The sequence below is a fragment of the Podarcis filfolensis genome, assembly GCF_964270895.1.
Source record: "Podarcis filfolensis genome assembly, chromosome: 2".
Lineage (NCBI taxonomy): Eukaryota > Metazoa > Chordata > Lepidosauria > Squamata > Lacertidae > Podarcis > Podarcis filfolensis.
In genome coordinates this window covers 46,762,852-46,790,610 of record NC_139605.1, presented here as the reverse complement: position 1 = coordinate 46,790,610, position 27,759 = coordinate 46,762,852, and the positions used below count along the sequence as shown (strand labels likewise).

Here is a 27,759-nt window from a genome sequence, read left to right as displayed (position 1 = left end):
CTTCCAGCCCTGCCGTCGATAGGCCACGCGGAAGAATCGGCGGGCGGCCATTGGCCGGGGTGATCGGAATTAGGGAGCCGTGCGCACATCAGCAGGGAGGGTGCGCGGGGTCGTGTGCAAACCGCGTGTGGCGCAGCCAGCAGGGACTCAACGGCAGCGGGTGGAAGAGAGAGAGAGAGAGAGAGAGGCCAAGTCAAGTCGCGCGCACGCGGAGCAGCGGAGAGGGGGGGCAGGAGAGCAGGAGCGGGGAGAGTCCATCGCCGCGCGGGGGAGGTCCAGCTTCAACTGACGACAGAACCGAAATCGAGAGAGAGGTAACCCTCGGTGAGGTAGGCCGACGGGGTTGGCGTAGTTTGAGGGGGGGATTGAGTGAGGAGAAAAGCTCTCTGGGCGGGGTGAGGGAAGGAGGGCGCTGGCTCGTTCCGGCCTACTGCGCGGGAAAAGGAAAAAAACACCGTACTCGGCCGCGGTTGTTTCTGAGGAAGACAGGAAGAAGGGCTCGCTGAGGGCGCTCTGTGGTCGACCCCCTCGCGGGAGGGCTGAGGCAGTTGCAGGTAGGTGGGCTCCTCGTTCCCGCCTTCTGGGCCGGGAAGGAGACGGGGGCCACCTCCCGCGCTCGGGAGGGAGACGGGACGGGCGGGTCCTGCCCGTCACGAGAAGCGCTCGTTTGGTCTGGGCCCTGTGCAGGCCCTGCGCGCCTGCGCGTGAGATTTCAAACGGGCCGCGAGGGTTGGAGTTGGACGCGGACACATCATGAGGCGGAGGGAGAAGAGGCCTTTGCTCAGCACGCGAGGCTGCTCTCTCTCTCTCCCCCCCCCCCCACGGCCGCTCCCCATAACAGTGTCGTCGTGGGAGTGTGTCCTCGTGGGGAGGCTCGGGACCTCAAAGCGAGGCGTTCCGCCTGGGGTCGCCCTCTAGCTAGTTCGGGAAAGGTGCTCGTCTCCGATGGCGTCGCCGCCGCTGCCTTCCCCGCGCGTCCTCCACGTGTTCGGCTGAGTAACTCGCAAGAGGAGCCAGCTATTTAGCCGATCCATTGTAATTCACGGCCGTGTCTGTGACGCTCGAAGATGGCGTGTGCTGCTGTCCGCCCATTGGTGAGTGTGGCGCGCTCCTCGGTCGGGGAAAGGCGGCGCGCCCGACCCTCCGTTGGAAAACAAGCCCCGCTGGCTCCAGTGGGACTTGATCTCAAGCAAGGCGGGTGTGCTTGCAGCCTTGAGACGTGGGTGAACCGCTGATCATTCTGCGAAAGGTGCTTTAAGTGACACGGGGGACAAGCACGGTGCTTGGAGGACTTGACAGTGTAAAATCCAGTGGAGACAGCCAAGGACTTTATTGTAGTATTCTGTATCACTTGAGTACTATTTAAAGGAATAGGCTGAGGAAGAGTTCAAATGAGCCAAGCAGCCTGTGTTCTGATGGAGAGGTCAGTTACTAAGGAACAATCTGAGAGGAGGAAGCCTGAAAAAGCAGGTGACTTAAAAAGTGGCACCAGAGCATTATTAACCAGAACTACTTCTAAAGTACATGTAAATCTTGCACGTTGTTGATTCTGTTGCTACTGCTAGGGCAGATCATAACTAAATACCAAATTCCCAGTTGAATCCCGGCTGAAGCACAATTGTGAATTTTGTGTAACAGATGCTCTTCACTACTTGGTAACTGCAGGTCCTCTGAAAGTAAGGCAGTGGTATACTTGTGTATGTCCTGATCTGGTCGATTTATAGTGCTCAAGGAAGTTTATATTGATGCAGGTCTCAGTTGCTTATGCTACTATAATTTCATTTGCATTTAAAATGTTCTAGGATTATTAAGTGTTTGTAGCAGGTTCATACTGTTGCCCTTTAGAAATTTAACATATGTTTACTTTGTCATTTAAAGCATTTTTATGCTGCCTCATAGAAAAGTTATCTGGGTGACTTAAATTGCTTAAATAAGATAAGAATTGAATACAAATAAGGCATAGAATCATGAAATCAAAGACAATGTAAATATAACAAGCACAAGTTATTGTACCCCCAAAACTAAAACAGATGCCCAAGCTACATAATTTATTTAAAAGCCTTGCCTAGTTGGAGTGTCCCTTTGGCTGAACTGTTAAAGCTAACTATTAAATAAATACACTTGTCTGAGCTCCTAAGCCAGTGGTGGCCAAACTTTTTCCAAAGAGGGCCAGATTTGATGAAGTGGAGGGCCAACCAAAGTTGTTGAGCTTTTTTAAGGATTTTACCCCAGGAAATAAACTGCCATAGGGGCCGGATTAAACCGACTGGCGGGCCATATTAGATACCCGAAACAGACTTTGGACATGCCTGTCCTAAGCTGTGCTGGGTCTTGACCTTTTCAATGGCAGCTATTAACTTACAGAACTGAAAAATCTGGGCAAAGTCTAATGTGATAAATGTGGGACAAAAGGTGGAAAATAATTGCTTCATAGTGACAATAAAGATTTCATCAAAAAGGTATCAAATTGTGTTTATAATCATTTTCTGGTAAATTTCTCTTCATTGCCTTCACACTGCATTTCAGAAACATTCTGAGTGCCTCTCACCATAGTGCGAGTTGGAAATCTGATCCTATCTATTTCCCATGTTATCCCTGAGTATTAGAGAACTTGAGCATATTCCTATAATGTAGGCGTAGTTCACCTAAGGGCCGCATGGGTGGTTGGTGAACAGTTAAGCCACTTGCCATTGGATATGGCCAAACGCAGTGTAGGGCTGGGCTATTATCATACACACTCACTATTTCTTGATTGTGATGGGGAGAAAGGCATCTTCCATCTCCTATGAGTGCTCTCTGCCATTTACAAGGAGTAGAAGGCACATGAAGATGATGCTTCCCATCACAATTGAGCTTACTCCAAGGCAGCAAAATTTGATGGTGGTCAGGAAATGTTGGGGGTGGGTGCCTTGGGCACCTGTGATCATTGTTAGAAACTCAGATGTGTAAGCTATGTGCCAAATGGCTCCTTAAATTATGGTTACAGTCGCCAAAACGGAATTCCTAGTTAGCATTTTGGGGCCAGACTGCTCTAAAGTCATATTTTTAAATACAGCATTTGGTTCCTGAAATTCATTCTGATTCTGCAGATAAAATATAACAGATAGAATTCTACAGCATGTGTTGCTGGTGTGTGAAAACAAAGATCCAAGGATCCCCAGGCGTGCAACTCCAAGATGGTGGAGGTGTCAGGCGTCATCCTAGTGCCTGGGCATCTTCACGTGGTCGCAAGTGGCTGATAACCAGGTGCAAAATGCGCCTGATGATTTCAAACATTGCCTCTGATGGATCACGTAGGTTTGTGAGGGCTGCATGTGGGACATGACTCATGAATTGCCCAAGTGCTATACTGTACTGAGTTATTTCTTATTTAGCAACAGGCAGTAGTTTTATAAGGCACAAAATTTACCTGCTATTAATAGTTCATGGATATAAGCTTTTTCTAACACAGAGATGGGTGTCTATATTATTATACTGTGCACCTGTTTGCCTTCTCTGGAGTCATTGAAATGGTGCAGGAAGGGGAGATTTATCTTGAAAGTAGAGAGAAGAAAAAGTAATAGGCTAAACTTGGAAGGATGTGACATAAGGCATCAGAGATTTTTACCTCATGTGGTTCCTGGGGGGGATTATGTGTTGGAAAAATAGTCATGGGGATGGACTATACCTAAATGGAGCAGAGGGAAGATGAATGAACTAGAATGAATGAAAGGATAAGAAGGTATAGGAAGAGGTTTATGCGAAAGGCCAAATGAGGCAGTATGTGGGAAGAATTGTGGCTTGAGAGAAGAACTGGTGGAAGAGGAACAAAGGAGACAAAAGATAAGTCAGAGCCAGTATAGAGTGGGGAAGAGACACTAGTTGGGTGCTGACAGCAGCCTATGTCATATTTCAATACACACTCACAGGATGGACATCTGTACCCCTGAGTTCCAGGAAGAATATGCCAAATAACTTAATAGGAAGGAGCTGACTCTTAAAATGTGACAGGAAGGGCTTAGGTGCTAGTTTTTGATTCATATGAATTGTATTGGGTATTCAACCCTGCTCACGTGCTGCTCACATTGGTAGCAGATAAAGATCTTATTGGGTGGAGAAGAACCAGCTACATCTCCTGAGCTCTTGGGAATAAAGGGAAGGGTGGGGAACTGTTACATTGCTTGGACTCCTTGTATGGAAGATGAAATAATGCCAAAATAATGATGGTATATAAATGTAAACAATGAAATTAGTACATTAGCAAAGTCAGATAAAGAAAAGTGAGGTTCACAACAGTAATTTGTAACAGGTAGAGTTGGATGTTATCCTCCATGTTAGGTTTAGAGTATAGCCATTGGACTTAATATGCTGTATTATTAGAAATTTTGGGTTGTGTCAATACTGTGAAAAATGAAAGCAGTTTACATTTGAACAGTATAGATAGTTTACAAGTTGGCATCAAGCACTTCAGCTCTTGTAAATATTATCATATAATTACATTATTCTAACAACATTTTCCCTCTTTTTTAGGAAACCTAATTGCAGCAATGAGCAGCAACGAGTGCTTCAAATGTGGGCGTACTGGCCATTGGGCTCGGGAGTGCCCTACTGGAATGGGTCGCGGGCGTGGAATGCGAAGCCGTGGCAGAGGTATTTTCCCATCCTCAAAGCAAATTGTACAAATTGAAAGTAAACATTAGTTAGTCTCTTTTAACAACTCATTTGGTAGCCTAACCACAGCTGCTAGGAATTCCATGTAGGTGAATAAGTAGGTATGTGGAGGGAGGGACTGATCACTAGTCCTTTAGGTTTTGAAAAGAGCCACAGAGGAAGAAAAGTTTTCCTCCAACACAATAGCGGAAATGCAATGGAAGGGGCGAGCAGAGTCATTCCTTCTCTGCCAGTATCTCTGGGAGATGTCATGATTGGTTTGGTTTGGTTTTTTTACTGACCGACTGGTTTTTTGTGGGCTTATTTACACAGCTGCTTTAATTTTGTTGCTATTTACAGTGCAATATAGTGAGCAAAAAGAAATTGGTATGCTCTTTTTTGTCCCATTATGTGATTTAACTATGGTACATGTAGTACCACCACTGAATTGTTAAATGGCTTTATCTTTCTAAATAGGCTTCCAGTTTATGTCATCATCACTCCCAGACATCTGTTATCGCTGTGGTGAATCTGGTCATCTTGCCAAGGATTGTGATCTTCAGGAGGATGGTAAGTATTTCTAAAGTTTGGATGGGGAGAAACATTGCCAGTTAATTATGGGACGTAACACAATGTTAAGCACATATTCTGCAACTCTCTCCAGGTTTTATAGTCTTGTTTGTCTCCTTTTTCTTATTGTGGAAGCCTGCTATAACTGCGGTAGAGGTGGCCATATTGCTAAGGACTGCAAAGAGCCCAAGAGAGAGAGAGAGCAGTGCTGCTACAACTGTGGCAAACCTGGCCACTTGGCTCGTGACTGTGACCATGCAGATGAGCAGAAGTGCTATTCTTGTGGGGAATTTGGACACATCCAAAAGGACTGCACCAAAGTGAAATGCTATAGGTAAATCAACAAATGTGAATATTAATCCCATTATGCTGACCTTTAGGTCTCTTATAAACAAATTGTGTATTTACAATAAAATATATGGGGTTAGTTAACATTTGGATTATTTTTTTTGCAACGGTTTCTACCGTAATAAAATTTGTTTATTGATTTTCTTTCTGTGTCCCATTAAATTATTTTGTGCTCTTATCATAGAACTCGTGATTTGTAACTTCTCAAGTTGCTAATACCTCATTGCTCACTTGGGTAAACTCCAAAATTTTTAGGGTCAACTAGGTTTCAGTAAGGGTATGACTGTACAAGCGTAGAATGAGTTTATTTTGTGAAGAAGCTGAAAACATGGGACATAGGAATCACGTCTGCAATGTCCCGAATACTATACAGTAGTGTTTCTATGGATGTACTTTGTGTGTGGGACTGAAGTTCTGTCCTGTCTGATTGCAGGTGTGGTGAAACTGGCCATGTAGCCATCAACTGCAGCAAGACTAGCGAAGTCAACTGCTATCGTTGTGGCGAGTCAGGACACCTTGCACGGGAATGCACAATTGAGGCTACAGCTTAACTGTTTTCCTTTGTCGCCCCTCCTTTTTCTGATTGATGGTTGTATTATTTTTCTCTGAATCCTCTTCACTGGCCAAAGGTTGGCAGATAGAGGCTATTCCCAGGCCAGTGAGCTTTACTTGCCGTGTAAAAGGAGGAAAGGGGTGGAAAAATCGACTTTCTGCATTTAACTACAAAAATGTTTATGTTTAGTTTGGTAGAGGTGTTATGTATAATGCTTTGTTAAAGAACCCCCTTTCCGTGCCACTGGTGAATAGGGATGGATGAGTGGAAAGAGTTAAGTCAGACCAGCAAAGCCTCCCTGGGTTCCATGGAAGTGATCATATGCAGGAGGAAAACAAACTGGAAGTGTCTGAACTTCCACACTAACTAATTACAATAATGGCCTTGGATTATCTGACCTCAATAACTGTTATAACACCGAGTATCTGTATCAGGCCTTACCTAGAGCGTATAGCTAAGTGGGATAAACAAAACAATGCACATGCCTGTTAATGGCCACGAGAGTGAGGGAGAAATCGAGAACTGAAGTAACAGTAATACAATAAGTGAATGTCTAATATGAGATAACAAGGTAATGGGAAACATTAAATATTTCAAATTAAATCAAACCCAGAACATCAGTGCTTTAGAGCATACACAATTTGGAGCTATTCAGGACTTGCAAAGAAATGCATTTTCACAGAAATCAAGATGTTATTTTTGTATACTATATCACTTAGACAACTGTTGAGTTTCATTTGCTTGTAATCAGTTTTTAAAGTCAGATGGTAAAAGCAATTGAAGTCCTAGAATATAGAAATGTAATTTTAAACTATCAATAAAGCTGGAGGAGGAAGGGGAGTTTGGCTGAAGTTTTTTGTTTGGGGTTTATTTTTCAGATACATAGTACAAATTAACATTACAGAGGCAAATGTGGAAGAATAAAAGCTGAACATTGACTATTGTACCACAACTGTATTATACAAAGTTAATTGCTGTATCATTTAAACTGTAGAATTGTCAAATACATCACTTCAGCAGCAATATTTGCATTCTTTTTTCTCTGCATAGATTGACAAACCGCAGAATGATCAGTCATTAGGAAAATGATTTTATATATAGTATTCCTAAAGATACTGTCCAAGAACACAATTATATATCTTGTGTTAAAATCCTGTAGTCTTTCAAATTGCACATTAGGAAAACTACATTATGGACAAAGTACATTTTGTAGTGGAGAAAGAAGTATGTGAAGAGTACATTTCATTCAAGTAATCACATGGAACTAGCAGTGAAGGGGCAAACTTGTAGGTGTGTGCCCCACCCTCGCATTTACCTGTGGTACCAAAGGTGGCTTATATCAAACCAATAAATGCTGTCAGCTGATAATGCAGTCAAACAGGCCTGCATGGAATTTCTAAATACTCCCAATGGCAGCAATTAGTGCTAGAAAGCATGTCTAATAATATGTATTGAGACAATGACATCTAAAATAAGAGGAATAAAATTTCTTCATGTGGAAATTTCATCATGTGGGATACTGCTCCTTGTGTGACCAGCTCTTCCTTGGGAGAAAAATGGAGCAAGCAGGAGCCTGCCTTTGGCCATTGTCAGTATGAACTAGGAGGAGTGGGAAGTAAGTATGTGCACCTTCACCCTCTGATTTTGCAAGTACTTGATGCTTTACTGCTGGAAAGTGACCTAGTAGGAAGTTGAAAGAGACCCATGCTCTGGTTAAATGATTTACCTAGCAACTGATGTTTATGTTAAGTCTTTATTCTATCCAATTACCCATCACATTAAAAGTTTCCACTAACTTGGGAGAAAAAAATTATGCAATTCTTCAGCCTTTATATAATAAAAATTCGCTTAACTGGCATGTTATTCGAAACCATGTTACTAGTAAGGGAGATGAGAATGTAGGCTGTAATTGAGGTTGACTAAAGATAGAAGTAGATTCTCTTTTTGCCTGCTGGGGAGAAGATGCATGGATATTCAAACAGCAAAATATCTGGTAACAAGACTGCTTGATCTATATCCCTTAAAGCTTATTGCTAGAACCAGGTCTCTGCCAATGACAACTTCTTTGCAGTCATTTCAGCTCTGAAACGTCAACTGGATTTCAGCTATGTGGAGGCTAATGAGACTTGGTAAAATTCGGTTAGTGTACCCTAAGAGCTGAACATATAGCACAGGGAAAAGGAAGATTCTGCATGGCCAATAGTATTCTATGACAAATACAAAAGATGGTCTGTTATAAACAAGCAAAGTACCATACGTGTGAGACCCCCTTAACCAACGTCCCATTCATTTTTTTCTTTGGTGGAATACAGTGGAAAGAGCCTAGCAAAGTATATTTTGTCAGTTCCAATATAACACAATCATTCGCTGAATGAGTAATGCAGGTCTGATGTGTTCTCTGAATACAGATTTCTTTTGCCGTAAAAATTGGTTGGTACACACATTTTGATACTGAATGCACACGTAGGGTAATGCTCAAATGACAAAACCTTCAAAAGAAGTTCATGATTTTAGTCTTATGTAGAATTAATATAGCATACTAATAACCTTAACTGGGTGATAGCCAGTGTTAGTCAGACTAGATACACGGAAAAAGTGAACTTGTCTGTTAATTTCAGTAGGTGTACTAAGGGCTGGATTTCATTTGATATGGCCCCTAGTTTTGAAATGCTGTTGAGCTAGGCCTAGGACATTATTACACATAAAAATAAAGATGTTTCACAAAAGCTGGAATTTCTGACAATCCAGTAAAAATATTCAAAAAACCTGGATAACAAAAAGGGATATAGAATGTGTCCCTTCTGTTCACTCACCCAACCTCCCTTCATGCTAAGAAGAGAGTTACAACCTTGGTTTTACAGCTCAAGATGCATAGAACTACATTCAGGTCAAAGTAATTCAGGAGCAAAGATTCACATCACTGTTGGACGAAGAAAGTTCACATTTACAACTTGCATGAAGAACTTTGTTATCGGCTTTGTATAGTTCTGTGTACATGCCTGTCATAGAGCTGACATGGGGAACCCTTTTCAGACATTACATCACATTACCATCTGGGGCCAAAAGCTCCAATGAAGGGTAGGGCTTGTGCGAGAGGGTATTGAAGGCTTCATTACGAGAAATTCTCAATACCATCTTCCACCTGGGTTTTCGGCCAGGCATTGCCTACATCATTAGTGAATGCAAAGTTTCTAAGGATACTCTTCTTTCTCAGTGTTGTGTTTTATTCCTGTGCAATCACAGAAAACACAGCTTTGTATACAACCTTGCTGAACTGCTCATGGTAGGTTAGTATTTCTGTACTACAAATATCCTAAGATTTCTAGTTGGGTGAACATTTGTATGCTTGCTGCAATTCCCTGACACTGAAGCTGCATATTTATGCCTGGAAATAAGTGCCTTACCCTTCAGCCTTAATTCCTTTGTTAGAAAACTTACTTTCCCAAGTAATACAGCTGCCAATTCATTATGCTTGCCGCTATACACTAGCAGCATACTGTTACAGCGGGTTATTCTCTGTTCTTGTGTAACATTTCCCACAGAAATGTATAGTACGCTAACATGTCTCAAAATGATTTCCCCTCATTTTCAATTACATATACCAGCTTGACTCTATAAATGTGAACCTAAGGATGAGTTCACATTGATATGCTCCTAGCACTGTATGCACTTGACCAATAGTATGGTCTTAATTTACTTACGGAAGTTCTCCTTGAGCAAGATGGTTCAGGAATTGGTGGGGCCAGGACCCATACCTCACCTAAGGTGGGTCACACATGTGCCACTAAAACCTCATACGTGGGTCCCAGAGGTTGAGGACTACTGCTGTAACACGTCATGTCCTCTTATATAACTTGCCTCCTTTCTGAATTCTCCATCCTTCTGCATGTATTGCATGGGCCTATGGGGAATCTACTGCTTCTCATTCTGCAGATAAAACAGGGAGGAATAATTATAGCTTATACCTCACCGTGTGGCAGTGCAAACAGTACATTACTGTTAAAAGCACCATGTAGAAAGTACTGTGATTGACTTAGTATGCCGTAAACAATGACTTATCTCATCCATCATGACACCCATTCAGTGCTTTGAGATACTGTGTTTATTGAATGGTATTTCACAGTGCTTGCAAGTTAAACACTGCTACAAAAGCTAGCATTGTTCTTACGTGGTTTTGCTTCTCATTTATGCGTATGGTTATCACTGATGTTAAACTTTTCCTATGATCCATCATAATTTACTTGAAAATTATAATGCATTGGTAGAAAGATTGAATTTGTATGAGGAATTAACTCCTTCAGAGTAATTCTTGATCAGGAAAAATGATAGAATTAGTAGAGATTTGTTGTTTCCTATGGTTTATTGAACTTGAGCCATCAGAACCTTTCTGTTTTCCATGAACCTTTAGCATGGAATATCTCCACATAGAACAGGTAGCAGCACTACATTGGCTGCCATTCACATTTATCATCCTTGGGTTTCAGTGTTTAAGAGGATGGAGAGGGTAATTTATAGGTAGGAAATCACATGTCCAGTCATAAGCTAGCCAGGATCTCAGCTCTAGATACAATGTATTAGACCATCAGAAGCAGTAAAGATTACTGATGCTTACATAGTTAGGGTGTATGGAGTGTTAGGGGAGAGGTAGTACTTCTGGTGGGGGACATGCTGTGCTTCTGGGGTAGTTGTCCACCTTTGGTCCCCACCCTGCACCCAGCTCTCACTTGTGACTCCTAAAAGCTGTTGGTGTGTGACAGCGGTCCAGGAATGGCTTTGACTGGCCGGCTAAACCAGGTGAGGGTAGCCAATGTGTCTTCCCTGCATGCAAAGAGACGAATAGTGGGGCCAACGATTAAGAAAATGGTTTCTGCACATGCTGTAGAGGGATGTGAGGGGCAGATGGAGCTTATCAACCTGGGAAAGTAGACCACCTGGGAGAAGGAAAACTGATCCAAAACCTCCGCTGCCTCGCATGATATCTTTGGGGGATTAGAAGACTTAAGGAGTAGACCCTACACATAACACCACAGGACCAGGCAGTATTGCTGCTAGAATGATAGATGTTTATTAACATCTTTAGGATCATGCTGTAAAAATGCCTCATTAAACAGAAGGATTTGTCCTCTCCTAGACCTGTAGTTATAGCATGCATCCATCAGATGGCAGAAGAAAGTAAATGCTTTTTGAGTTTGTGAATAGCAAAAAACCCTCTAGCACCACTGAAACTTAAAACAATAGTAAATAAGTTCTCTCTGGTTTTAGGGGAGGGAGGGAAGAAACACCAGCACCCCCACCCTATTGAGCTTATCATGGTTGGATTAACATTAAAATTCAGTTAACTATACAGCAGTTTGTTTTAGGTGTTCAAAGAACAAATATACTGGTAATTGTTACAATTGTATGATGTCACAGTCCACTATTCCTACCTCTGTATTGCAAAGGAAGGGGATGCTAATGACTGAATCTGGAAAATGAAGTTACTGTATCTCAAGGTCCTCCAGTGAATCCCTGGCTCAATATATGTTCTACTTTTGTTCTTTCCACGGCTCCAAGTGTACTGCTGGCACTTACGACTGGATTTTCTGGCCGCAACAACAATCTGAGACTCCTAATTTCAATTGTGGATTGAAACTATGTTCCTGTTGTTACTGGTGTCTAGGCAATTCAGTCTCAAGCTTAGTACTGGGCTTTATTCAGAGTAAAATATGTTTATAATTAGGCTGATAGCTGAATGTCATTGAAGATATTGCGTGTGAAGGTAAAGCTGCAATATTTTATCCAGAGCAGGAAAGGCAAAATTTTCACATTTGCCTTTTGTGGGGAGGCTGAAATCTTTAATATCCGCCCATACTTACTGTGTATTTGCATAACTTCTAGGGTGATCTCAGACAAATCTGCCATAGGAAAGATGCATCCTGATTGCTAATAAGAGAAGAAGGGCAAACTACATGGATTCCAAAGACTAGAACAAACGACAGAAGCAGACAAGAGGAAAACAACTCTTTAGGGCCGCAGGAATTCCCTGGTGTTCAAACAAATCACTTACCAATCATCTGACATCATTCATTGGCTAAAAACAGTGACGGGAGCAGTCAGGCTGGCTCATTTCATAGAAATCACTTAGGTGGGTACCTGCCAATTTTGCTTCATAACATTGTTTCTAGGGGGTCTTCAGACTGACTTTAAAGAAAGCTCAGAGATTGGGCCCTCTGCCTGGGGGCACTAACTTTGCAAGTGTCATTGTGCTCATAGGCGCCAGATTAGCAATGCTTGGGCTGGCACATACTGGGCCAGAGAAGGGCTGCTAACTAAGCAGTCTTTTAATATCAATAGAAGGAGGTGCACATTTGACACCTCCCTGTCAGAAGAACGGAATGTTTTCTATGTAGGTGCATGGGCTGGGCAGTAGGTGTGCCTGCTGAATACCTGCTTGTCACATAGGCTTTGGAAACACAGAACCTCTCCTCACCCCCGTTGTGCCAAATAATTATGCCTCAGCGGCTTGGTTTTGCAATTGTGGAGAGCAGCCACGGTGCTTTTCAAAGCACTGCAACTAGGACTTTACTCTCTGTGTGCTTAAAAAAGAAAAGCCGTCCAGGCTTCCTCAACCTCGGCCCCCAGCTGTTTTGAGACTACAATTCCCATCATCCCTGACCACTGGTCCTGATAGCTAGGGATCATGGGAAATGTAGGCCAAAAACATCTGGAGGGCCAAGGTTGAGGAAGCCTGACGTAGACGAAAGGTCGAAATTCAACAATGCGACGTTTCTCATCTCTGCATCTCCATCTGCTGAACTTCCTCTGATTACAAGGGGGGCACGTAACAAAAAGGAGCGCTCCTTTTCAGTGCTCTTCCATGATACACCGAGCAAGCTCGGTCTTCCCTGGACCGTGTTTTCCCAGCGAGGGCTGGCTCCGATCGGGGCTCAGGGTCTGCCTGGGTCCGCTGCTGCTAGGAGAGCAAACAGAAGTCAAAATCATGCAGCATTAAAAGCCCTGCTGCGGGGTGGGGAACCAAGCGCTTTTGTTGCAGAAACTGCAAAAGGCGGTATACAAATTCAATAAGCACTGTGAACTTTCTAGCCCCGTTCCCCGCTTAGCTGTTGCCTCATTAATTTCTTCTATGCAGTCCCACCGCTTCTCGCCCCGCCTGAACAGCACCCTGAGAACTAGAGCCGGAAGTCGCTGCGATTGCAGCAGCCCCCTCGCTCGCTTTAAGGCCAGCCTCTTCCGGGGCGGTGTCCCCTGCACGCGTGCGCCTGCACCGCGTAGCCGCCAAGGAGCCGTTTCCGCCTGGGACCCCGCTATCGGCGTAGCTTTACGTTTCTGCGGATCTTCCGCCATGGTGAGTGAATGGGCGGGCGCGCTCTCGTGTTTTTATTCGCGCGCGACCTGCCCCGGCGCCTCAGCCAAGTCGGTGCTTTTCTGGGCATCCTCCCGGGGCTTCATTCCCATTTCCTCTATTTCTCTTTACTTATTTCACAACAGTAGCTTCTTGCCATGTCCTTTTTTTGGCTGCATTATTTCGGTGTTGTTTAAAAAAAAAAAAAACTGCTGCAAGCTGGCCTGAGCGCTACAAATACAGTGCAAGGGTGGGATATAAACATTTTCAATAGACAAAAATTGCTGTAAGACCATTTCATAGCTTCTTGTCCCTGGAAATGATGCTGAACCTGTTGAATTTCTGCCTCTCCTGAGTATTTGCTGTACTGCTTGTTTTGGAATGTTAAAACGGCTAAACACGTTGCATACATAAATAAATGCACGCAGCAGTCTCTTTTATATTTCCCCATAGCTGTCATCTCTTGGCTCTGGGTAACTTCACACCATCAATTCTGCTTCATTCTTCTCTATAGTGGCATTCAAACCCATCATGATCAAACGAGTTCTTCAGAAGTAACAGACAGCAGGGTTGTACTGGTGTGGCTAAAAATTGAGGGTGGTATCTGTACAGTGGTATCTCGGGTTACAGATGCTTCAGGTTACAGACTCCGCTAACCCAGAAATAGTAGCTCGGGTTAAGAACTTTGCTTCAGGATGAGAACAGAAATTGTGCTCTGGTGGCACGGCAGTAACAGGAGGCCCCATTAGCTAAAGTGGCACCTCAGGTTAGGAACAGTTTCAGGTTAAGAACAGGCCTCCGGAACGAGTTAAGTATGTAACCAGAGGTACCACTATATTCAACTTGCAAGCAACATGTTTTATAGTGGGAAATGCATAAATGTCCATATTCTTCAACTGCTTAGTTAACTTTAATGATCGAACGATTTCTACCCTGTGTCTCAGCTTTATATATGGTGGAAACATTACTACCTCGTCATTTTTTTATATATTCCAAAACAGTTGACTGGCTCTTTTTTTTCTTTTTGAAGACCTTAACAGCTGCTGGGACTTGGTTACTGATGCAAAAAAAGTCCTTACTCTCAAGTGAATGGTAACATGGTCCCATTCACATGTCACAAGCAAATTCTGGCTATGAGTTGAGATTTGTTGAGAATGAAACCAACTGTGGTCCCTGGTTCAGATGTAATAAAGAGCCAGAGATGGTAGTTGTTTTCTCCCAGTGCAAGTGGAAAGGAGCAAATGATTCCTTTTAGAAACATTCACAGTGATCTATTAGCTATAGTTCATCACAATGTGTGGGCGGTAGTATTGAGAGGGTTGTCTAATTAGGTATAATATATATCAATGTGGCTTAGATGCTGCTGCACTATAAAGTTTATATGTAATAATAAGGTCTATGGGAAATGTGACCCTTTTACCATCTTAATTGGCTAGGTTTCTACAGTTATCTTTGCATAATATTCTCTAGACTTAGGTTTTACTGGTATTCAATTCTCAAATAAAGCCTATTCTCCCACTCTCTCATTTTAGGCTCGAAATGCAGAAAAGGCCATGTAAGTAGTCTGAATATTGATATTTTGTCACTGAGAATATTTTCAGCATATTCTAACAGTTAAGCTGCCTTCTGCCTTTGATCCATAACCGTTTAAGAAACATTACTTTGCACTTCTACAGCTTACAATATGTTAATCTTGGTATTTTCTGCCTGTGCTTATTAGTTACATTTTTGACATGGTGTTTCAGTCTGTGACAAAGTATTCCTAAAACACACAATTTTAATATTTTCTCCATGTCTTTATAAGGCTTATGTTTGGTTCTTCCCATGCTAAATCGTATAAATGTATGACACATGAGTATTATGATTGCATATTGTCTGTTTGACATGGAACTTTCTTCCTTTTAGGACGGCCTTGGCGAGATTTCGCCAAGCTCAGCTAGAAGAAGGAAAAGTTAAGGTAAGCCAGAAAACCAGTTTGGCTTCTGAGGAGGAAGATTTATGGAGCAGTTTCTAATAATGTAGGGGTAGATCAGAGTTTCTCAGACCACTGAAAGTCGTATGCAACCATAGCAGGCAAACTTTTCTAAAACATTGGAACGGATGCATTAATACATGACTGTTGACCTAGTCATATGTTTCTGCTTATCTTTCATTATTCTGCAAAGGAAACTGGAAGTGAGTCTCCAGACTTTTGCCTCCTTGATAATTGTCTTACTAGAGAATCAACTATTGAGCATTTTGTTCTTGGCGTGATTATGAACTCGAGTCTTCCACATGATACCATGCTGTACCAATGGACAGCCATGTGATGTCTCATTTTAACTTTTACAAATCAATGCCTTTTCTATCTTGTAAAACAATAGAGCTGTTACATTTTGTTTTATGCTTGTGTATTGTAGCACTCACAAGCTGATGACAGGTTGCGGCATAAAACGAATATAAAAAATAACAACCTGTCCTGCCAAAAGTGACAAAGGGAGTGATGGGGCAAAGGAAGGTTAACTTTAGGAAAGGCAGGAAAACAGGAGTGTAATCCTCTACCAAAATCTGTAAGGAAGATTCATTCATCTTCTGTAGCCCTGTTTTTCCCCCTTTAGATTTTAAAACAGTGATTCCCTTCCCTGTCCCATTCTCATTGAGGTGGATCCAGAGTGTCTATTCTATGAATGGAAAGGCTCCTCTCTTCTCCAATAGACATCAAACCAGTTAGAGGAAAGGGAAAGAGGTGATTATTGGTAATTTCCGCCTCTCCTTCACCCTGCAAGCTCCCTTTGCCATCTTCCCCCACTGTTCTGGGGAGTCCAACTGTCTGGAACATTTTGGGGGCAGGGAGGGGTATGGGGAGAAAGAAGAGCTGCCCAGAATTGCATCCTCCGCTTGTACTTGCAGAAGTGTCCAGTTAGCAGAGTTCCACTGCAGGCAAGACAGTCCAGCTCCACGTAAATATTAAATACTTGTTCAACTGTCCAATGTCCCCAGTGGCGTCTGTACTTTGGTTGTCCAGACAAAAACTACAGGGTAGCAGTGGTGGCACCTTTATCTATAAAGCAGCCTTTGGCATCTGTTCTGACAAGAGAAAGTATTAAGGTAATAGCAGCAGTGCAAAATTAATGGCTGCCTCTATTGTGACAGAAGGGCAGACATGATTATAGTGGGGAAAGGGGTAAATATTTTTGACCCAAGAACTCACTGTCTGATATTTTGTTAGCCTACATTAAACCTGTAAGCTTGGGATGATATAAAGTGTTAATCATACATGGAGTAGTTGGATATCACCTAGGAAAGGTTTTACTGCATGTTAAAGCTCATAAAATAACTTGTAAAAAATATAACTGCCGCTAATGCAAGCAATTTCAAGAATTATGATTTTAAAAAACAAACAAAAAACCCCATGCAAACTGCTTAGGGCACAGATTTTTGTGGGAAAGCAGTGTGAAACCGAAAACTTATGTATTTTTTTATTTTCAAAATAACAGCTAGAAAGTCAAGGTGGGTTCCAGAATCTGAGTGTGAGACACATGGAATTATCTGTGCCCCCCCTTGGGGTTGAAAGAGGAGGGAGAGAAGCTTCAATCCCAAGAGAGATATTTGGAATAAGTGCCCCCAAAATGTTGGTGGACCCTAAAGCAGTCTTATTTAAGACTTGCCCTGTATCTAAGAGATATTTGCTACCTTATATTTGGTCAACAGCAGCTTGACCAGAAAAGGGTTTCCAGTATTCCTGAAAGCTTTGACTCGCAAAAGGAAATTAATTTCAGAAATCCAGAGCAGCCACTGGTAGTGCTGCACTGTGTCCAGGTTGTTTGAATGTGGTGCGCAAAAGGAGGAACCAATATTCAAATGGCAGTGTGAGGCAAAGGAAATTAGACTCTTACTTGTGCATACTTGGAACTATTACAGAGATGTGGAAAGTATCGGGAGTGAAATGTTGAGTTGCATTGGCTGTATGTGCAGACAGTGAAAATACAGAAAGTACACAAATCTGAAGATACCATAATCAAATTATATTTCTTTGTTTCAAACAGGAGCGAAGGCCTTTTCTTGCTTCAGAATGTAATGAACTGCCAAAAGCTGAGAAATGGAGGCGGCAGGTATTTGCTGTTGTGGATTCTGAATAACAATCCTCTAAGTATATAAATGAACCCCTGATAACATAGTTCCAACTTCTGTCCATTTATTGAAAGACAGTCGTACCTTGGATCTCAAATGCCTTGGCTCCCAAACAAATCAGCTCCTGAGCGATCAAAACCCAGAAGTGAGCGTTCTGGTTTTTGAACGTTGTTTTGGAAGGCGAACGTCCGACGGGGCTTCCGATTGGCTGCAGGAGCTTCCTGTAGCCAATCAGAAGCTGTGCTTTGCTTTGCTTTCCGAACGTTTTAGAAGACTTCCGGAATGGATTCTGTTCAACTTTGAAGGTACGACAGTACTCATGTATTTCTCTGCTTTGTCACGGATGATGCTGTGGCAAGGAGGAGCATGCTCTGTTCCTCCTCCCAGTCTGCTACCTGAGGCAAGGGGCTCACTTTGGCTAGTGGCAGGGCTAGGCCTATGCACACCATGGCATCATTGTGTTAAACTACAAACCAGCTGTTGTAGTTTAGCAAAACAGTTCCAAAGTTTTAAATCTATGAATTGTCAAAATTGGTTGTCTGCGAAACCATTTCTAGGTCATGGGAGAGAAAATGTTGGAAATGCTCTTTTTGAATAATGATTGCATGACGCAGTACCTTAAACAAATAGCTTTAAAATTATTATTCATTAAACAAAAACTTTTTAAAGGTATTGCGTCATACAGCATACATAGATGCTGCTGATTTGAGGAAAAAAGTAATTGTCGTATAATGTCTCTTTTTAAACAGATTATTGGTGAAATTTCCAAGAAAGTGGCACAAATTCAAAATGGTAAGTTCCTAATGCAGGGGCAGTGTTAATATTCCTAATGGAGGGGCAGAAAGCAGAGGGATTGATGTCTTCATGTGACAGAGAGAAATAAAGCAATATGAATGAGCAGTATTCTACAGCAGTGCTACTCAAAGTGGTGGTCCATGGATCGCTGCTGGTTCATGAGCCATCAGCTGTTACTCTGGCGTAATTCCACCTCAATCCAGGTTGGGTAGGACACTTCAGGGATCAAATATGGCCCTGCTCCCTTTCTACATTGTGGGGTAGAAAGAAATCTACCACATCAGATAGTTTGAAAAACACTGTCCTACAGTACCTGGAAAAATTCAGAATAGAGAGTGTATATCAATGACTGAAATAGTTATTTCCCTCCCATTTCCTTTAAAAAAGCTGGCTTAGGTGAATTCAGAATTCGTGACTTGAATGATGAAATTAACAAACTCCTAAGAGAAAAGGGGCACTGGGAAGTCCGGATAAAGGAGCTAGGAGGACCCGATTATGCAGTAAGTATATAAAAATTATTAGATCCGTATGTAGGAAAGTGCAAACGCAATACAAATTTCTCTGTTCTAATTAATAACCACTGCCTGGTTCTTATCATTGGGAATCTCAGGTGAGATACCCACACAGTGGCTCTCAATACCATTCACCACACGGAAGCAGAGAAAGGTTCAGATAGTATACTGTTGCAGAAGATAAGGCTCAGTAAAACAGTTCTGGACATGGATAGATACAGCTTGTGGGCTTTTCCAGATACAGATACCTACAAGTACAAGGTATCTCTGTTGCTTTAAATAAGTTCAGCAATTCAAGACATAACACTGAACAAGTAACTTGGCTAACTGACTGACAGACAGACAGACAGATAAACTACAGAGTAACAGACTACTGAGCTGACATATTAATCACAGATATAGTCTGAGCACTGGGCCATTACCGTAGCAACCACGTTGGTTGACCTTGTGATTAGCTCATCATGGGGTGATTTACACTCATGAAGGAAATTTACCCAGTTATTCCAAGACTTGTGTAAGTGGATATCCACATAGGTAACTCAATAATTCAAATGTATTGTTGGGTCTTCCATGTTATAAATAGTTTGTGTGAAGTTCTCCAGATTTGACCATGCCAATCTCGGTCTGCCCAAACCACATGAAACTGCCTGTACTCACAAGTTCTGTCTAATCAGCCACACAAGAGGAAATACTAAGCACTGTGGCTTTTACCCCTTTCTTCCCCCTCAAGAGAATTGGTCCCAAAATGCTTGATCATGAAGGGAAAGAAGTTCCAGGAAACAGGGGTTACAAATATTTTGGAGCTGCTAAAGATTTGCCTGGGGTCAGAGAGCTTTTTGAAAAAGAACGTAAGTATTTTTGTGCATGTGGCATATGCATTCGAAAAATTAAATCTTTTTAAAAAGTTTTTATTTATACATTTCATTAATTTTACAATCATTTTAACATTTCAAAACAAAAAAAAATTTCCTTCCAGTAGCACCTTAAAGACCAACTAAGTTAGTTCTTGGTATGAGCTTTCGTGTGCATGCACACTTCTTCAGATACACTGAAACAGAAGTTGCCAGATCCTTCTATATAGTGAGAAGGTGGGGAGGGGTATTACTCAGAAGGGTGGTGGGAATGGGTGATTGGCAGATAGCTGTGATGAGCCTGTTGACGACTCTTAACGACTGCAATAGGTCTTACAGGAAAAAGCAAGGGGTGAGAAGGTGAAAAATGGCTTTGTCATGTATAATGAGATAAGAATCCAATGTCTTTGTTCAGACCAGGTCTCTCCATGGTTTTAAGTTTGGTAATGAGTTGCAATTCAGCAGCTTCTCTTTCCAGTCTATTTCTGAAATTCCTTTGTAGTAATACAGCTACTTTGAGATCTTGTATAGAATGTCCTGGGAGATTGAAGTGTTCTCCTATTTCAAAGTATGACTTTTTAACATTTCAAAGTTTGACTTCCTTCCCCCTCTTTCTGTGGTTCCTTAAATTTATTTTTTAATATCTCCTGCATATCCAAATTCATTTAATTTGCTCATTTAATTATCTACTTTAAATATATACTCTTATGAAACTGCAGGTTATTACAGTAATCCTGCCAATGTTTTTATCTGTTAATATTCAATAAACCATTTCCATTCTTTTATAAAAAGTTTGTTATCTTGATTTCTTACTTTTCTGGTAAGTTTAGCCATTTCTGCATGTTCCATAAGTTTTTGTATCCATTCTTCCTTTGCTGGGACTTCTGCTTCTTTCCATTTTGGGGCGAGTAGCATTCTTGCTGCTATAGTCACATACATAAATAAATTTCTATACAATTTAGGTAGTTCTGTCCCTATAATTCCCAAAAGAAAAGCTTCTGGGTTATTGTTTTTTTACAAAGGTTATTTTAAACATCATTTTCAATTCATTATGAATAGAGAAATTAAATCGAGTATAAAATTTTACAGAGTAGCACACGTTTTCCCATAAGACGTGTTGGGAGTTATTTTCCAGTAGTTTCCCCTCAGTTTAATGCAAATGGTAAGAGGGGGAGAAAATACATATGCAACTGATTGCCCTGCTCAATTATTGCAGTGCAATTGCTACTGTTTATTTTTTATTTAAAATTTACTGTATTAATTTAGAAACATTGATGGAATAGGCCCTGGCATCTCCAGGTAGGGCTGGAATTTCCTCTTTCTTACAGTCATTGCTGGCATGTTTTACCCAGTGGCTTGAATATACTGTAGGTGTCCTTGGCTATTTAGTTAAATCTTAATGACTAGCTAGTCATAGCAGGTAAAGCTATGTGCTTCCATTTTCTCTTACTTGGGTGAAGAGTGACTTTGCATTTGTTCCTTCAGCCCTTCCTCCTCCCAGGAAGACACGAGCTGAACTCATGAAGGCTATTGATGCAGAATACTATGGCTACAGAGATGAGGATGATGGTGTCCTGGAACCGTTGGAGCAGGAACATGAAAGGAAAGGTAGGCATGGTCAACCTCAGATCGGTTGTTGCTTTGCTTAGTGTCTTTTACAGGAGACCCTACTTCTAGTTACCTGTAAGACAAAGAAGTACAGTGGTACCTTGGTTCTCAAACGCCCAAAACCCGGAAGTGTTCTGGTTTTTTAACGTTTTCCGGAAGCTGAACACCCAATGCGGTTGTCAGCTATCATTTCCAGGGCACCTTCACCAATCAGAAGCTGCACCTTGGTTTTAGAACATTTCGGAAAGTCAGTCAGACTTGCAGAATGAATTAAGTTTGGCACTTTTGTTTTTGTGACTGTGTGGAACCCAGTCCAGCGACTGATTGATTGATTGATTGTGTGACTGTGGAAATAGATAAATGACTATCATCAGTGCAGGTAAGAATTTTTTTTTAAAAAAATATCATTTTCAATACTGTCTTATTTATTTTATAGTACAGTACATTGATTATTGCTTTCATTTTATGGATCAGTAGTCTTGTTAGATGGTAAAATTCACGTTAATTTGCTGTTTTAGTGGTTGTTTTTAAAAGTCTGTAACGGATTATTTTTATCTTTTGTAAACCGCTTTGAAGGTTTTTGTTTTTTTGCATAAAGTGGTATATACATTATTAAATAAAAAAATTGAGTTAATCAGTATTGGAGCTTTTCTGCTACAGAAGTGCAGGTTTTTTTTCCTCCTAAAAGGCAGTCAGATGTACGTACTAGTGATATTGGTCTTGTTTTATTCAGAAAATACATCTGAAATTTATCTGTTCCCTCATCTGGATCTGCTTCCTTGGCAATTCGCTCCAATAAATAGATCTTCGGTTATGCTGATGATAATCACATGGGGACAGAGGAAATTAATTCAAGTCTTTTGGAAAGAAATCAGCCTCAAGAAAATTAGATGAGCTACTAGAAGGAAATAACTAAGCTGCTGCTGTTGATTATGTCAAAGCATTATAAGTTGACATGAACTATCCCCCAACAGAGTTGCCTTCTTGCCACCATTTTGGTACTTTTAAGTAAGATAAATCTTCTGCTGTTTTGCTTATTGAGTTCAGAAGATTGGTTATTGCCTTTTGAAAAATGAATACACTAGTAATTTTACTTAGATTGTTTTATCAGAAGAATTTCATTGACATACTACATTACCTGGGGTTTGAGGTTTGAAGGCTGTACATTATGAGAATATGGCTTGCTAGGCTCTGTAGACCTTATTGTGGGGAAGAGTTGTACATCTCTACAGAAATTAGAACTTCTTGAATTACTCTTACATATCTAAGAGTATAAAATTCAACACCTGTTCAACTGATGACAAACTGGCATATAAGTAGCACATGGTTCTGAAAGTAGCATTCATCAGTTCTCCACAGTAAGTTCATGCCTTTCCCAAGTGTGCTTTGATCCTGCACCATGGCTGTATCAACCTTCCTTTCATTTCCTGAGACTAAACCCTAGTGTTCAGATAAGTATCATTCTCATTTCACAATTTTGAGTCTTGCTGTACTCTTCTCATTTCAGCCTGTTACTGTATCAAATGATGATACAAGCTGTCTGAACTTATGAATATTTACTCGGAAGTAAGTTCCATTGGTCCCAATGACACTTACCTCCAAGTTAATTTGCATATGTTTATGAACTACAATTTGGTATTAGTAAACCCATTGTGTTTTCCAGTAACTTCTTCACTTTTTTTCTAGATGCTTGCATTGTTTGTACAGAAGGCATATAAAACAACAGGTGTGGTTCAAGTGTGTTTTTTAATTACATACATAAATTTTAAGATACACATAATGTTCTTTTTCTCCTTTCTAACTATGGTCCCTGGTTTTGAAGTCTCTTTGTATAGTCTGCTTGAAATATTTATTTTGCCAAAGGCAGAAATGATGATCCAGAAAGTATGAACATTTTACTTCAGCTAAAGGAGAGAACAGTGAATTGTGACATGTTTGAACAGGTCTCTTTTAGACAGTTCTGAAAAGCTAGATTTGGCAGCAAGTTCTGGAACACCCAGTTCTGGAGCTATATCGCAAAGTTTGGCAAGCTGGAAAAGACTCTCTTAAATATGCAGGGGCTGGTTTTTGGTAGCTTGTTTTCCACAGCACTAATTTCTAGTTTTTCTCTGCCTTTTTCTCTGCCCTGGTGCTCCAACGATGGTATCAAGCTTGCTTGTTGCCTGATTCCTGGCCTATAGTAGATGGTGCTATAAATGCAGGAAGCAGGGAGGTTGAAACTTCCTGCAGCAAAGTATTTTCCATCTTGAACAAACACTCCCTGATAGAATCTCCACTGCTAGAAATGGATCCAGAGCTGCCCCAACCTACTGTGGTACTCTCACTCAACTGTAAATGTTACAGCAGCACAGAATTGCTTGTGGTTCTGAGCCATTTAAGGCTTTGTAGGTCAAAACCAGCACTGTGGGCTTGGGAACTCCTTGGTAGCCAGTGCAGGCGTGCCAGGATCAATGTAATATTCTTAGACCACCTTGCCCCAGTGAGCAACCTGGCTGCTGAATTCTGCACTAGCTGAAGTTTGCAAACCATCTTCAGAGGCAGTCCCATTGCCGTAATCTAACCTAGAGGTTACTTCATTCCTTAATGAGTTGTTAAAAATAGTATTAAAAACTGAACACATACAAATGTATGCTAGTGAAGTCAGCCTAGCTTTTGTGAACAGGAGTCACACTTCATAAACTTGAAAGAATTCCTTATGTATGCAGTACAGGAAAGGCAAACCATTTTAAAGTATAGTAAACCATTTTAAAGTATAATAAAGTTCAGGCTTTCTCAGAACTTATCATAGCACTGGGTAAAAGGTAAGCAAGGTTTAGAGGGAGACATGGTCAGTTTCTATCTGGATAAAGTTGAGTAATGTGTGCTGCAGACTTGAATCAAAATGGGGGACAGGTGCTGGGCAGGAGGGATGCTTCCCTTACTGTTCAGCTGACAGAAGGCTATCAACTGAGTGACACTCTTGGATACCCACCACCCCTATTTCTAGCCCAATCTGTTGTAAGTAGAACATGAGAAAACCCTGCCCATAACTCTTTGTAGGATTGCTGTAAGTTTCTGCTAATTGTACCCTTCTAAATGCCTTCTCCAATGCTACTGTTCCCTTCTCAAGGAAGCAAAGTTCAAACAGTGCAAGTAAAAACTGATAAATACGTTTGTGGATTCATCAAAAGTTGACTCTTATAATTGACTCTGAAATGAAAGAGCTGGTGCTTTTTGAATTGAATTCGGTCAACCTCTTAAAATCCAAACATAAAGTACTACTTTTTTTACTTGCCCAGTTATTGCAGAAGCAGTGGAAAAATGGAAAGCAGAAAGAGAAGCACGGCTTGCAAGAGGTGATAAAGAAGAAGAGGAGGAGGAAATAAACATCTATGCAGTAAATGATGATGAGGTATTGTGCTGGTTTCAGTTCTGCTAATAACAGCATGCCATGAATGTAGAAGAATTCATTAACAGTAAAAGGCAGAGTGGCATAAACATTAGCAAACTTGGATAGGCCTGCCCGTTTCAGTGTCTGTGCATTTCAGTGTCTTTATGTATGTGATAAGTGCAATTTCTTTTCTACGTGGATAAAATGTGACTGTCAGAAGCTGGGGTGTGTTTCTGAATTTGGAATGAAACATCAAGATGAATCAAGTCTTGATTTAGGCTGTGCTTCCTGCTGTGTACTGTTTACACACAGAGCATGCATGAAGCCTGCTGTGGACTTATGGCTGTGTGTTTGTGTGGTTTAAAGAAAACACTTTGGCTTTTTATAATGGAACTTGAAAGCTAGTCAGTTTGCATTTGACCAAGTTAGGAAATGTAGTTAACAAAAAACCTCACATATTTTCCAACTTTGGAGAAATCTGATTTTTAAAGCAGCTCAGCCCAATGCGTGTTGTCTGAATTTGTATAAAATGGGTGCAGCAGGAAGATGTAGACTCCCCCCACCCAGCGCTTCTCAAAGTGGGAGTGGGGAATGAAGGGGAGACTTTCTTTCCTTCGTTTACTTCTTCCATGCATGCACTTCACCTTATCACCTCCAGCATCAGGGCTGGAAAGGAGAAATGAGGGGAGGCTTTCAAAGCCCTCTGTGATGTATTCCGTTCTCCTTTGCACCTTGACATTGGAGGTGTAAAGGAGAGCATGGGGAAGATTGCAAAGGGCTTTGTGATCCCTGTGTTGGAGGTGACCTCAAAGAACAGCACAGGGAGCAAGAAGCAGTTCCCACCAAACTGAAACTGCTTCCCTTTCTCTGAGCAAGGTACACTCCTATCTACTGCCCAGCACCTGATATTCTTTCCTACAGGACAGTTGATGCTCATTGGCTTTGTGGCAGGAGTGTGGACAGTCCAGCTAGAACAAAATCAGGCGCCTGGTGTTGACTTTTTCTTCACTGGCATGATGCGTGTGGTTGCATAAACTGAATGTTCTAAATGTATTGCAGTCTGATGAAGAAAGCGGAAAGGAAAAAGAAGGAGAGGACAGTCAGCAGAAGTTTATTGCTCATGTCCCAGTGCCATCACAACAAGAGGTAAGGAACAAATAGAAAATAAAAGTTGTACAGGTACATTGAACTTCCAGAGGAATAGCTACGTTGGCCTACTCCAGGAAAAAACGTTTTGTGGCACCTTTTTGCGGCTACTGTGTTTTCTCTGTCATTCCTGACTTCATTAGTGCATTTTGCAAATTTATGTGAAATAACTGGAGCAAACATATACAGTTTAGCTGAAAAATAAAGCCAGACTAAGGTTCAGAAAGTGTTTGTATCTCAGAAGAGAATCATTTTGCACTTTGATAACTATAAAGGGGTTGTTCAGACATAACCATGTGAAACAACGCTTAAGTGTTACAAGAATGAGCCTTGGGATTCCATTGCTCCTCCCACTCAGTAAATTAGAACTTCTGTTTCTGGGCTGCAGCAAACCATAATGTGCCTGTTGCAATGAAACAGTAAACTGGTTTTCTGCAGCCCCAATTCAGAAGGTTCTGAGCATAATGTGCAATGAAAAGGAAAGTATTGTGCTGCTGCACTAGTGAGTTCTTGCCCTGGCTTCCACCAGCACATCCGGTTAGTTGAATGCACCCTGATACCTCAGCATCTTTGCAAGGAGAGTTTGTATCAGTTCTGGAAAAGTGGTGATACAGCATCCTAAAAGTCACTGGCAACTTAGGTCAAGGAACATCAGACTTTGGCCACAGCAATAATCTTTTGACACCTCTCTTCAAAGCTTTCATTAGGTAGTTCCTTTTCGTTGCCGGCATGTACGTATAAGCTATTTTTACTAAATCATTTGCAATCTGTGAAGTTTCAGTACTTTATTTTAAGGCTGAATGTTTTTAATCTGCAGATTGAAGAAGCTCTTGTCCGAAGAAAGAAGATGGAACTTCTTCAGAAGTATGCCAGTGAAGCTCTTATGGCTCAAAGTGAAGAGGCTAAGAGACTTCTAGGACTGTAGCGTGTGTTGAGACAGTTCTGTTTTATAATCCATCCTAAAGCATCCTGGGAGCAGTTGCTTAAAGCACATTGGTTCTGCAAAAATAATGTACACTTTACAAATGCTGGAAACAAAGGGTGATTTCTTTCCCTAAGCACATTTCACTGCAAGCATTTTACTCTGCCCTATTCTGTACAATTTTTTGTTTTCAGCTTCAGTAGTCAAAACTCAAAATAACTAGCCAGCTTGCCTTTGAGTTGTCCTTTTCTAGCTGCTTTCCTTTTTGCTTAATTTCTGGCATTTTCAGTTTCTCTTAAATTAGAGATTAGCATTCCAGTATGCTTCTCCAGTCTCAGTAAAATACAACAGCATTTAGATAAAGCCATATTTAGCTGCTCACCCTAACTGCCTACAAATTTGGAACAGAACTGAAGGCAGTTGTTGCAGTGTGTTGTTGTTGTTGTTTTTTAATGTTTGACTTCACAGCAGAACTGAAGCGCTCTGCACAACTAATACAGCTTTATGTAGCATGCTCAAAGCTCGATGTCAACACCCACTTGGTTGGATTTCTGAAATGCTGGATATTTCAGCAACTTATATTGTAAATACTGTTTCACCTTTGTAATATCACGCGGATCTTTTCAGTAAAACAATTTTTATGTAGACACATTTGTTCATAGTTTTCACTGTGGCTTGAAAATACGTCTATTTCTTTATGGGAAAGTCATGAGACTAAAGCCTCTTAGCTGCCAGAATCTGCTTTATCACATGAGTGAGGGAGGTTTCAATAAACAGAATCAAGAAATGTTAGGACTCCATAAATCAATACCAATAAGATCATTATCTGAAATGTATGTGCATGGAACCCATTTGAAAGATGTAATATTGCAGGTGAAGCCGGTACACATTTTTATGGGCCATTTCCCCAAAGGAATATTACAGTGCAGTCACTGTGTGTGTTTGTCTTGTATTAGTCCAGTTCACAGGTAAAGCATGGGATTTATCATGACCTACTTTCCTA

General features: G+C 41.3%; 2 protein-coding genes across 9 annotated transcripts; both read left to right on the top strand.

Annotated features, from left to right (window-relative positions):
* Positions 1-7,123, top strand: CNBP (CCHC-type zinc finger nucleic acid binding protein). Of its 8 annotated transcripts, none has more exons than XM_083603590.1 (5): positions 1-314; positions 4,510-4,629; positions 5,107-5,199; positions 5,335-5,533; positions 5,981-7,123. In XM_083603590.1, exons 2-5 carry the CDS (start codon positions 4,527-4,529, stop codon positions 6,096-6,098), a joined length of 513 nt encoding a protein of 170 aa, XP_083459716.1. In that variant the 5' UTR covers positions 1-314; positions 4,510-4,526; the 3' UTR covers positions 6,099-7,123. The 8 variants fall into 8 exon arrangements, with proteins under 8 accessions (XP_083459716.1, XP_083459715.1, XP_083459719.1 ...); XM_083603589.1 differs by having other exon boundaries at positions 47-329; XM_083603593.1 differs by having other exon boundaries at positions 93-314; positions 5,294-5,533.
* A 6,221-nt stretch (positions 7,124-13,344) lies between these two features.
* ISY1 (ISY1 splicing factor homolog) lies at positions 13,345-27,403 on the top strand. The gene is made up of 11 exons (XM_083603178.1): positions 13,345-13,445; positions 14,975-14,997; positions 15,348-15,399; positions 17,468-17,533; positions 18,302-18,344; positions 18,735-18,847; positions 19,590-19,707; positions 21,196-21,318; positions 24,597-24,709; positions 25,748-25,834; positions 26,652-27,403. Exons 1-11 carry the CDS (start codon positions 13,443-13,445, stop codon positions 26,757-26,759), a joined length of 849 nt encoding a protein of 282 aa, XP_083459304.1. The 5' UTR covers positions 13,345-13,442; the 3' UTR covers positions 26,760-27,403.
* The last annotated feature ends 356 nt before the right edge of the window (positions 27,404-27,759 follow it).